Below are 13,285 nucleotides of genomic sequence, written 5' to 3'. Positions count from 1 at the left end.
AAGATAAGAGTACATACATTGGGAAGCCCTTGCACCATAAAAAGAGTGCAAGAACTAACCAAGTTCATGAGGCTTTGCCCAACCGCACACTTGAGAGCATAACTGCTCAACTGAAAAGTTAATCTTCCATAACCTAGCTCACAATTACATGGGCAAGGTGTGTTGCTCACCTCATAACTGCTTGTACTCAGATTCTCGCAACTTCTTGAAGCAAAAAGCATGCCTTGGGTTATGATCTTAGTCTCGACACACTATCCCTTTGGTGAAACCATCTCTAGCTATTATCTCGCCTCATAAATGAAACTACGAAGTGATTATTATGAGCTTTTGTTTTGATTTAAAAATATAAAAGTAAGGCACCACCCTTTCGGTGATTCTAATAGATTGCCTATCTTGCCCATACTTTGTTGCCATTCATGAGGTGGGGATTGGATTTTGTTGGACCAATCTAGCCACCCAAAAAAGGAAAAAAGTGTGAATACATCATTGTGGTAACTAATTACTTCACCAAATGGCCGGAAGCTAAAGTAGTAAAGAGAAATTCCATAGAAGAGGTGGTGAAGTTCCTCTTCAAGGATATTATTGCTAAAGAATGGATTATCGGTGAAAATACAAGGCACCCATTTAATGAACAAGGTGATGAAAGGGTTGATGGAAAAGTACCTAATCAATCATAGGAAGTCTTGAACCTATTACCCATAGTGCAATGGCCTGTTGGAATCTACCAACAAGGTTCTGAACAAAATCCTAAAGAATATTATAAATTCCAACAAAAATGATTGGGACCATAAGCTAGATGCAGCCCTATGGGCATTCTACACTTCTTACAAAGTCTCAACAGGGAAAACATCATTCAAACTAGTCTATGAGCTAGAGGCAGTAATCCCAAGGAATTTGTGGTGCCTAGTTTGAGAGTGCCAATCCAAGAAAGGCTACCAATGATGGAAGAATCATGGGAGCACAGAATACAGAAGCTCCTAGCCTTAGAAGAAGAAAGACAACTTAGCTCTCTCCAGGCAAAGATAGTGCAATGGAGAAGAAAAGCTTGGATTAACAGGCATCTCAAACATAAAATTTTCAAGTAAGAGGACCTGGTATTGGTCTACAACTCCAAGTTGGGATCACACCCTGAAAAATTCAAAATCCAGTGGATAGGATCATTCATGGTGGTGGTGAAAAACTTGGTCAGTTAGAATGCCTTCAAATTAGAAAGCCTGGATGGTATACCTTTTTCCAAAACAGTGAACGGCTTCAAGATGAAGAAATACATGGGCCAACCGATGGTAGTTACACAGAAGAAGAACAAGTAGAGGACAAGGAGCTGGTCTGGAGTATCCACTGTGGCATGATCTCACTAGCGGACAATGACACAGAAAATCCAAGAAGCAACAGAGCTGCGGAAGAATTCCACAAGGGTGTCTAGTCCACAAAAGAACACAATTCTGCAAAACCAATGAAGGCTAGGTCAGCAAAGAAGCAAGCGACCAAATGTACGCCAGCCAGATCCACATCACTAATGCAAATTTCCATGATGTCGGCATACGTAACCACATGGAGGATAGCTGTCTCACAACATCATTAAAACTCCACATGCAATGGTAAGATGGGGAGGCGGCAAGCAAACTTTAATGCCTTTATGCCAAGATGGCAGGGATGCTATGAATCAGGAGTCAAATCACATCAAGAAGTGGGAAGTTAAAAATGAAAATGCTCCAAGAAAGGAAGGTAAAAGGAAAAAGCATCACAAAAAGAGCACAAGTAGACAAAACGTGCACATTCTCAACCCGCTTTCTTACTCACATCTCTCTCACCAATTTGCAATGCTCATCAAGACACTAAGGCAAGAGGCCAAAGAAAATCCTCTGCATGCCTATGATGATTCTCAACATGAGGAAGAAAGAACACCGGGAGTGGGTGAGGAAGTGCGGCTTTGAAAAGCTTCTTGATCACCAATGGAAGTACCTTTAGGATCCCAAGGATGGGGGAAAGCTTATTCAATCAGTTCCTTGAAATGAACACTGTGCATGTGGAGGGGAAGGAACCCATAAAGATCTCGGAGTTTGCAGTGCATCACACACTAGGGTTGCCGATGGACAAAGCGCTAGACACAAGCATGAACCCCAAAGTGGAGGAGGAGATTCAGAAAATAGGCAACATGCACCAGGTAAAGGATGTGGTAGATGAGACCCGACGAGAGAAGTTTATCTTTGTCTTATAGAATGTAATGTTCATGGGGAAGCCGGAAGATATGTCAAACAAAAACTATAGGCTGCTCAAAGTAGTAGAAGTAGGAGAAAAGATCAACTGGGCTGCCATCTACAAGGAGAATTTTGCAAAGAGAGTAACCACATGGGCCAAGGAAAAATATCCAACAGTGGTGCATGCACACCTAAGATCCATTGCACAGGCCGCAGGTCTGTGGATCTCAGGTTCGAAGAATCCTACTCACGAAATGACCACACCGTGAAGCTGGGAAGCCTACCAAAGTGACCTTTAGCTCCTTTGAAGATGACGTGGATAATGAAGAGGAGTGGCAAAAAATCACCCAGAAGGCCAGTAAGAAGAGAAAGCTCAGAGTAGACAAAGAGCTATTGCCTAACCCCCGGACGAGTTAAAGAAGCAAAAAGCAGAAGAAGAAAGTTCATCAATCATGATCTGTTTCCCTCTGTTTGTCAAGCTCCCCCATAAGGGTATGGACATGACCTTGTCGCCCTCATTTAACACCGTTGTCCTCACTTCCCATTGGATATTGCATTTGCTGGCACAAATCCAGGATCATCCTAGAATCAGTTCCTCTTCCATGGAACCTGTAGGCATGGCACAAACACCTTCCTGAGACCAAGGAATTATTTTTTATGGAAATGAACACTTAAAAATCCCTCAACTCTCGCAGTTATTAAGTGCACACAGCATACTTGCGCATCAGTGGATTTAAGGCATGGTTTATCTAATGCTACCCAAGTTTCATACGAGATCAAGTTATGACTTGATCCCGTATCTATTAGTGTAATGCTCGTTGCATGGCCTTTAGCTGTAGTAGTAAGTCCCACCTTGAGTCGTGCTGGCTCAATGTTTAGTTCTTCTTCGTCCGAGAGAGTCAAGGAAGCCATGTTGACATGTATCAGTCTCTTCTTGCCTTAGCTTCTTCTTGAGCTTGCTAGATTTCTTCCTTTGCGAGCTGTTTTTGTTGTTTTAAGAGATGTTTTTACAACAGCATCTCTTGGGTCAGTGGTCCAAAATATTTTTTGAGAGTTTACTTCCATTGATGTAACCCTCGATCTGTATGCTGTCAATCTTCTCAATTTGAACTGACCCCTGAGATGTGATCTCAGACACTCGGAATGGTCCCAGGCCTTTGCATTTGAGTTTCTTTTTCCTGGTACTTCCTACACCATACATGAGGACAAGGTCACCCGTTTCCAGTTTTTTTTGTTTCAAATTTTTGTCGAACCAATGTTTCCTATGTAGTTTCTCAACCATGAGTCCATGTGATGCTATTAGCCTGGTCTCATCAAGCTTCTCTAAGTCAATTAGCCTTTCAGCTAATGCATTCTCCATCAGATGTTCTTGTACTGCAATCCTTCAATTGAGACTAGGTATTCCATAGGCATTACTGCCTCAACACCATAAGCTAGACGGAAGGGAGTGTATCCCATTGCTACCTTACATGATGTTCGATATGCCCATAGGGCTACTGTCAGCTTATGTTCCTAATATGTTCGACTTGCTTCTAAGGTTTTTGTCAAGATAGTGTGACATGAAAAATTGATATCTTTAATTTTCAATTTTGTGCATATTTTGAGGGTTTCTCAATGGTAATAAGGTGGAAGCTTGTCCAAGAAGATTGCGGCGCCCACAATGGCATAATGGCGTGGTGATGCGACGGCTTGGCGGCTACCTTGATAACAACATTCTATCTTCAAATATAATGGTCTCACTTGATTTAGGGTGCACACATTGTGAATGCCACAAGTATGCTTGATAAATACTTTGGTATGGTAGATAGGCTAGTGATGTGGGATCCCAATTGGGGGGTCATAGAATTGGCACGCTAGCCAATGCCTACTTCAGTTGATCATATGCTTTCCTAGCATTCATCAGTCCATTCAAAGACAATGAGTAACTTGTACAATGGTATGGAGATTTCAGCATAGAAAATTATGAAGCAGCAGTAATACTCCACATGGCCCATAAATCTTTGCACACCTTTATAATTAGTAGGTGGTGGTAGCTCCAATATCAATTTGACCTTGCTATCATACGTGGATATACCATTCTTTGAGATAATGTGTCCCAATATCACACCATATTTTACCCAATACTGACACTTTAAAGGGTTCAGGGATATACGATATAGTCTGCATCGCTCAAAAACTTTCCTTAATATGGTCCGCCCATTGAGGTTGTGCATATAGATCATCAATGAATAACTACAACCACTTCTATAAGTAGTCTTTGAAGGCTATGCACATCAATCGTTGAAATGTTGCTGGGGCATTGGGGTGAGACCAAAGGGCATAACCTTGTATGCAAATGTCCCCCACATTGTATTGAAAGCTGTCTTATGCTGGTCTTCTGGTGCTATGGACACCTAATTTTTGTAGCCAAAGAATCCATCCAAGAAGCTGTAAACTTCTTCACCAGCTACTCTTTCCAAAACATGTTCCATATAGCATAGTGGATAATGGTCTTTCCTAGTAGCTGCGTTGACCTTTTTAAGATCAACACATACCCTAAGTTTTTCATTCTTTTTTGGCACTATTATGATTGGTGACAACCAATCCGTATGTTCGATTTCATAGATGAAATCCGTAGCAAATGAGCTTTTCTATTTCCTCCTTTACAATTGCCACATACTTAGGATTCATCTGGTATGGTTTCTGCCTGGTTGGCCTTGATCCTTCCATGATTAGAATTGTATGTTGTACTACCTCAGGTGGTACCCCCTTCATCTCCTTGTAATTCCATGCGACACAGTCCTTAAATTCCTTAAGGAGAGCAACAAGATCATTTTCTTTAGCCAAAGTCAAATCCTTAGCAATGTATACGGGTCGAGCTTCGTCTCCTGGTCCCACAATATCAACTTCCTTGACTTTCAATGGGACATCATATGATGTGGATAGCCCATCCTCCTTAACCCTTTGTTGCCGTCAATCGGCGGACCACTTTTCGCTCGTCTCAGCAGTATAGGTTTTGAAGTGGTCGAGTACTGAGAGCAAGTCTGGTTTGTCTTCATTTTCACTTTTGGTTTTAGTCATGATCTTTCTAGCCTCACGTTCCACTTCTTCCAAGGCTTTATTGCATTTTCGACGCTTAGCTTTTGTAAGCTTTAGTGTTTCTAGCTCTTGAAGGGTGACTCTCTCCTTGTGTCTTCCCTCCAGTGATATCTTACTCAACTCCTCACCCCAATCCTTAGAAAACTCATCGTGTACCTTAGTGGCCTCAAGGTACCTCAGCCACTGGGCATCCATGGGTTTTCTTCGTAATAGGGCATTTCATTAGACAATATATCGTTTCTATTTTTGCCACCTTCTAAGGTGTTGAGCATTAGTACGGCCTTGTGTTATGGTCCCTTCTATACTAGAGATCTCCTCTTCTGATGCTTCATCTGTTGTGTTGAGATATCGAGCTCATCTAGTGAGGCAATGGACACTGACCGCCTAGGGGATAGGCCCCATACTTATACCACTGGCATGGTTGGTGAGATCTTGGGTGATATGTGGCCAGTGGGATGACAGGCTGTGTGACAGCCATTCTAGAGACTAGCATAGTTATAGCGCCAGCTCATTTAGTTGGGTTCACATTATAGAGAACCCTTGTATGTATTGGTTGAGTACCTTTTATATTATGTGTACTCTTATCTTTGTATATGGTGTGTTGAGTGTTGAGTGAAGAAGAAGAAGATTTTCAGCCTCTCACCTCGTGTGTTCTCTATTAGGGTTTTGTGAGTGTGTGTGTGCTTGCAAGAGCTCAAGCTCTCTTCCCCTCTACATCTTTTCATGGTATCAGAGCCTGGTTCACGCTAAGGGCTGAGCTGCAAAGCAAGAGAACCACAGGAAGCGGTACGAGGGTAAGAGCTTCAACTACTCCTCCCTATTTGTGTTGGTGACTACACCCTTGTGGGGAGCTCTATGGGAGGCACCGGCAAACGATCTCTGATTGAGGAGCTTTCTTCGTGGGAATTTTCTGGGCCAAAAACGTGTTTCGGGCGCGTCTGGACCTCCGTTTTCAGAAAGCAGGCGATTTCGAGCACTGCGGGTAAGTCATCGATTCTCTGCATAACTCTGTTTTAAGAACTGCAAGAAGACAGATTGGCTGTGCAGACACTGTGGGTGCTGCAAAGAGGTCAACAGTTACCATTGGGTGTATGTATGCATATTGAAGTCACTGGTTGTGACATTTGAGAGTACTACAGTACCGCTGCAGGAAATACAATAATTTGTGCAGGACAAACCATAGTGCTGTTTCTGGTAAATTTGTGTGTCTGGCAAGATGTCAAATGATGGCATAACCCAGATTGTGGCTAAGAAGCTTGATAAGAACAACTTCCATGCTTGGAGGTTCAGGTTGACGAATTTCCTGATGGAAAAGGGCTATTGGGACTACATAGAAGGTGAGCATGAAGAGGCACCGGAGATACCGGACATAAATCCGACTGCTACAGATGTGAAAGAGTTTAAAGACTGGAACCAAGGAGCCAGGAAAGTTATGTAAATTGGCTCTCCATTAGTATACAGGACACCATGATTGGGCACATTCAGGATGCCAAATCCCCCAAGGAGGCATGGGACACCTTGGTAAAACTCTATGAAACAAATACCAAGGCATGTAAGATACAGTTGAAGAATGAACTTCATACTGTGGAGAAAAAGAGCATGTCTGTGAATGACTATGCATTGAAGATAAAGGGTATTGTGGAATCCCTTGCATCTATTGGTGTGTCAGTAGATGATGATGATGATAAGGTGGAAGTCTGTCTACGTGGTCTCGGGCCACAATACAAGGCGTTCAAGATGTCTATTCAGACTCGGAAAAACATTCCCAACTTTACAGATTTGGTGTCTATGCTGATTATAGAAGAGAAGAACTTGGGTAAAGACCAACAGTCTTCACAAAACAAAAACAATTCAGAGCAACAGGCTTTCTACACAAGTTCAGGAAGAGGACGAGGTAGAGGAGGCCGTGGACGCGGTCAAGGAGGTTGCCGAATAGGTAATCAAAATTATGGTCAGTAGCAGTAACAACAACAACAGTCCCACAATACACAACAACAACATCAACAACACACAGGTGGAAGAGGCAAATTCAGAGGCAAGGGGAGTCAAAGAGGACGTGGAAATTGGCAAAGGCAATATAATGATGCACGTGAATGCTTTTATTGTGGTAAGCCTGGACATGTGCAGGCAGAATGTTATAAGAAGCAGGCTAACATGCGAAATGGAAAAGTGCAACAGAACAACTATGCATCCTCAAGCAGAAACAATGAGGATAATGAAAGGTTGTTTGTTATGCAGCATGTCGTGAATGCCATGTCTGAAAATGTTGAAGTAGCACAAAAAGATGATGTATGGTATGTGGATTCAAGTGCTTCGAACAACATGACAAGTCATGGGGAGTGTTTTAAGGAGATGAAAAACCTTGAAAGACTAGGTGTTGTGGAAACAGGGGATGACACTGCTCATCCAATTGCCCATGTTGGAGATGTGCCATTGCCTATGCAGGATGGCAAAGTGAAGTACCTTGTAGATGTACTTCACGTTGCCTATGCAGGATGGCAAAGTGAAGTACCTTGTAGATGTACTTCACGTTCCGAATATAACAAAGAATCTGGTTTCAGTTGGCCAGCTGATTGAGCAGGGTTTGCAGGTTCGGTTTAACCCTGATGGTTGTTATGTTGAAGACTTTAAAGACAAGTGCAAGTTGGTTGCAAAAGGCAACAGAGTGGGCAGAATGTTTACGTTGAATGTAGACATGCCTGAAATGAGTGCTGCGATGTTTGCAAATGGTTCATCAGGAATTGTTGCAGACACAGACATTTGGCATAAAAGAATTGGACATGTGAATGTGCAGAGAATAAAGTCTATGTAGACTAAAGGAATTGTGACAGGGCTGCCAAAGTTTAAAGTGGAAGGTATGCAGAGAATATGTGAAGCATGCCAATTTGGAAAGCAAACAAAGCATGTATTTCCACGTAATAGATATGTGAGCAAAAATGCACTAGATGTTGTGCATTCAGATGTATGGGGTCCTACGAAGACCATGTCTATGGGAGGCTGCAAGTATTATGTGACATTCATTGATGACCACACAAGGAAAGTGTGGGTATATTTCATGAAGGAGAAGAGTGAGGTGTTCACTCACTTTCAGAATTTCAGAGTTTTGGTTGAAAAGCAAACAGGGAAATATGTAAAGTGCCTAAGGTCAAATCATCTATGAATAAAAGCATGTATTTGTTACATGTGAGAGAGGTGGTTTGCATCAAGCCACAAAGATCTATATAAATTAAGGCAAGGGGCTCAGAAGCTCTGAAGGTGGATTTTGGGAAAGGAAAGTGTTTGGCCTTGCCAACTACACATCCTTGACAAAATTGGATTGGGGTAATCTCCTTGGGAAGCCCAACTGCAAGCTTCTTGTTTGGCCTTGCCAACTACACATCCTTGACAAAATTGGATTGGGGTAATATCCTTGGGAAGCCCAACTGCAAGCTTCTTGTGCTTCATTTGATACAAGGCATGTGCTGAAATATGGCCAAGCCTATAATGCCATAGCAAGGTTTCCTCTTCTATAGGAGTATTGATAGTGGTAGAGAGGGCTTTTGTTGATGTAGAGGTATTACCAAGAGGGTAAAGCTTGCCATCTTTAGGGCATAATGAGGTGATTTTCTTGCCATGATTATCTATGGCTATAATATGGCATCTATCTTTTAGAAACTTGAACTCAAATGCCTTGATCAGTGTCGACCTTCTTAACTAAGGTAGATTGGCCATTAGGAAAAGAGATGACCACTTCACCATAACCCTGGGCTTGTTGTAGTCTATCATCCCCTAAGCATACATCTCAGGGGTTGTGAAGAGAAGTAAAATTAGATAGCCATGAGAGATTAAAGGTCATATGATGGGTTGCACCAGTATCTAGATACCATATAGTAGAAGAAGGAGTTTTATGTGAGATACTCGTAGCAAATAGGTGAAGAGGTTAATCATGAGAAGTAAGAGGGTTCTAGAATTGGGGATTAGAATCTTGATTACCTTCTTGAACCTCAGTGAAGTGAGCTCTTCCAAATGGCCTCTTATTGTGTGGTGATTGTTGTTGTTAGAGAGTGCCCTTTGCTTTGTGTGGCCGTCCTTCTCTTCATGCCCATGACGGTGGCAATATGTGCATTGCACATTGGAGTAAGGGTTATTTTTAGCATGAGAATACTTGTGGTGTCCCTCCTTTGGATTGAAGTGATGAGGCCGCTGCGAGTGGTGAGAACCACTTTTGTGATGACCATGTTTATGAGCATGGATAGAAGTGACTAGAGCCACTATTTTGATGTTGGGGTGGGATGTTTAATCCCTTAAGGCCTTCTCTTGTTGAATCTTTACCACCAAGGTTTGAAGCTTGAGCTCCGTTTTGTTGAAGCATGAGTTGTAATGAATGCCCTCCATGTTGATGGTAAGGATGCTAGCAAGAACATTGATTGTAGAGTCTCTGGGGTTTCAAGACCAAAGAGAAGGATTTCATCTAAAGACCCTGCCAAGAATCCAAGAACTTGGCAGTTGCGTGACCTCCTTGCATGTTGAAGTTGACAAGTCTCTTCACTACAGACACTTGACAAATCAAGTCAGTGTGTAGATAGCAATCTTTGAAGAATTGCCATATTTCTTGTGAGGACTTTCAGCTTTTCGCCATTTTCACTTGCCGATCTCCACAGTGAAGAATGATCTCCATCTGTGTCGTGATGTCTTGTTGCTTCCAAAGCTTGAGTGCTTTGGGTTGCTCCTTAGTGGGTTTGCCATCAGCCTTGATGTACTTCCATAATTGGAGTTTCTTGAGATATAGCTTCATTCTTAGCTTCCATACGAAGTAGTTGTTGCCATTGAGCTTGTCAATGGAGAAAAACCTTGGCTTGGTTGTTGCAGTGAAAAATGAGACTACCTCCATGATACTTGATTGAAGGAGAAAGAGCTTAAGCTTGGAGGTAGAGAGGAGTAAAGCTAAGATTCAGATCTCAAGATGAAAGAGGCTTGTGGATGGCTATGGAGTTCTCAAAGCTCTGATACCATGTGAGAACTGTGAGGTTTGGTGAGAAGAATGTGTGGAGTGGACACAAAGAGAGAGAGAGAGAGAGATAGAGAGAGATATATATAGATAGAGAGAGAGAGATAAAGAGAGACGTGTATGTGTAACACCTTACAAGATTGATTGTATTTCCAAATGACAAGAGAGTCTCTCTTTATACAAACTAAGGTCACTACAAATAGTAGTGGCCGTTTGGCAAGAGTTGTTACATTTGAAATATAATAGCAATTAACTTTCCTAAACTATAGGAAAGCATCTTCCTACAAATAAGGAGAACAAATCTATTCTAAGCATAAGTTTACTCAAATGGACAGCTCACACCTTAGCCAGTTAACAGTCTACACCTGCTTATGCTCACCTCCTAGCCTCACTCATGAAGATCAAGGCCTTAATCACAATTGAAAGCTATACATTCTTATGCTCACCTCCTAGCCTCACTCATGAAGATCAAGGCCTTAATCACAATTGAAAGCTATACATTCTTGACTCCTATATACATTGCAAGACCTTGATCATTCAAGCTAAAGGCCAATTATAGCCTAATGCATGACGTTCTTGCCTTGGCTGATCCATTCTAAAAAATGCTTGATCGTGGAGATGCAATGATGTGCAGAGGAGGTGGACCAAAATGTGTGAATAGTTTAATTAGATGACAATAATAACTGTTGAGCTAAATTAAGTATTTTCGTTTGCATTTTCTTTAGAAGTTCTTCTGATTTACGTTTTGTTTAATTTTAAACTGCTTTAAAAATGGACATTCGCATCAAAGGTGCTTTTACAATCGTAGGGCATTGCAAGCCTCCAAACCTGCATGTGCATACACATAAGAGAAATATGGATTAATGTTACTCTGAAAGGGGAGATTCATACTAATCAATGGCGTAGTGGTATGACTAATTTTGGTTCATTAGTGAGAGGTCTTGAGTTTGAGTCATGGCCTCATATGTGCAAATACAGTGCAATGGCACACTAAATCAGTGTACCGTTGCACACTAATCCTTTTGTAAAGGATTAGTACACAATGGTATTAAATTGCTTTTATGATTAGTGACGAATCATAATTTCAAAATTTGAGAGAAATCAATACATTTTGAGCAGGATTGAGTCGTGCTAAATGCAATCAGAATCAATTCATACGCAACATCTTCGCAAAAATCCATCATAATTTACAAAGAAAGGCTTTCCATAATGTACACTCTAATTAACCTCTAATTGATAATTAACCTTGCAAAGAGCACATGAATTAATGCAATCAGAATCAATTTATACGCAGTAGCTTCGTAAAACTCCATCATAATTTACAAAGAAAGGCGTTACATAAGCATTCTATGCTGACTTAATAATGACAATGTACACCCTAATTAACCTTGCAAAGAACACAAGGATTGAAGAGAGGGGAACCCTAACGATAATTAACTTAGAAAACATGAGAGATCAAATAAATGCTTGCTTTCTTTCAATCGTCTTTTACGTAGTAGGCGTAGATTGTGGAGTAGGGAGTTGCGTGCAAATCTCCGACTTGTGCGCCGTCAGAGCTCGAAGGAGGCAGGCCGCCGCTGGTTTCAACTCTCTGCAGGTAAGTGACGGCGCCGAGAAGCTCCCTGAAGAATACACACACAAAGCTTAGAAGCACTAAATCAGTTTAAGCGTTTGATTAACGCATTGATGAAGAGTACATAATCTTACGGGCTTCCACTCTCGCTGGTGGCTTCGAAGAGGTTCCAGTTGATGCTGTTAGGGTCTACGGGAACGGTCTCGAGGACTTTGGCTGTGACGAGACTGGTGCTCGGGATGAAGGTTTCCCACGACGGCTGGCCGCCGCCGGCGTCTGGGTGTGGTAGGAAGAAGTGTTGGGCGACCACGGGCCCGCCCTTGGAGGCCTCGTGCATGGTGTAGTAGAGATTGGCGGTGGCGTTATAGAGGACCCAGGCGGAGCCGTTGAAGGAGTAGTGCTGGAGGCCGACGGCGTAGTAGGCCACCTGCAGCTTCTGTCCGGCAGGCACCTGGATGGCCGCCGGTATGGAAACGTTTGCCAGCAGCAGACTACTGCAGTTGGTGGCCCGGGACGCGCTGGCTGGCATCAGGAGCGAGAGGCACGCAACCAAGCTGGTGCAAAGCAGCCGTAGTTTCTGCGCTGGCACCATCTTATTGGCTGTATTGCAAGCTCGATCAGCTTATCGAATGGGGTGAAGCGTATCAGCTACGCTTGATGATCGGGAGCGTATCAGCTACGCTTATAAGCTGATCAAAGACTCTTTGCTCTCTTAATACTCTTTGCTCTCTTAATATATGGTAGATTGATGACCCTGATGCCCTTCTTTTTGTTTATAAGCTGATAGCTGATCCCATTCGAGCTTATAAGGTAGATGACCCTGATGCCTTCTCTTTTAAAATAAGCTGATAGCTCCATTGCACCCATTAGAGCTTTTGAACTGGTCAGCTTGCTTGCTGAGGATTCCTACACGTCTCGAGAACGATTTTGCTTTTGTGGAGAGAACGCTTCAAACCTTTACCAGGACCACACCCAACCCAATTAAGACAAATGCCATTGGAATCCTAAGCTTCGGGTGTTATCTCACACCCCTACTCGGTACAATGTTCACTATCTCACACCCCTACTTGTTGGTATAGTGTTCACGGTATAAGCAAGTTGCAAATACCCATTTGCAACTGGTTGTCTTGCAATGTAAACTTACATAAATTAAAAATACCAATCAAAACTTATCCACACCATTAAAAAAATTTATAAAAAGAATATTCCTCCACCCTTGCCTTTCTTCATAAACTCTTTTTATTGTGTGAACAATAATTGTACTTATACAAGTAATATGCTAATCAAATATATCTCCACCACATTTTTTTTTCAAAAACAAAAAGTACAAAAAATACATAGAATTTCCTCCACTATTATATCCCATGATGCTTGCCCAAAAGAAAAAGAAAGCACGTTTGGACTTTGGAGAATGATGGACTTTAGGGGGCAGCCTAAGTGCCCTTGAAT

The 13,285-nt window shown here is 42.1% G+C and overlaps 1 protein-coding gene across 1 annotated transcript; it reads right to left on the bottom strand.

The window, feature by feature from the left end:
* Nucleotides 1–11,647: 11,647 nt before the first annotated feature.
* On the bottom strand, nt 11,648–12,626 carry LOC147616567 (uncharacterized). Its single transcript, XM_086777114.1, has 2 exons — nt 11,971–12,626; nt 11,648–11,885 (listed from the first exon to the last, which is right to left on the bottom strand). Exons 1-2 carry the CDS (start codon nt 12,426–12,428, stop codon nt 11,741–11,743), a joined length of 603 nt encoding a protein of 200 aa, XP_086633240.1. The 5' UTR covers nt 12,429–12,626; the 3' UTR covers nt 11,648–11,740.
* Between the last annotated feature and the right edge of the window lie 659 nt (nt 12,627–13,285).

This window comes from Cibotium barometz, chromosome 38 (genome assembly GCF_041138505.1).
Source record: "Cibotium barometz isolate CiBa-2024 chromosome 38, ASM4113850v1, whole genome shotgun sequence".
Taxonomy (NCBI): domain Eukaryota; kingdom Viridiplantae; phylum Streptophyta; class Polypodiopsida; order Cyatheales; family Cibotiaceae; genus Cibotium; species Cibotium barometz.
The sequence above is the reverse complement of the archived record's forward strand: the minus strand, read 5'-3'. Positions and strand labels throughout refer to the sequence as shown.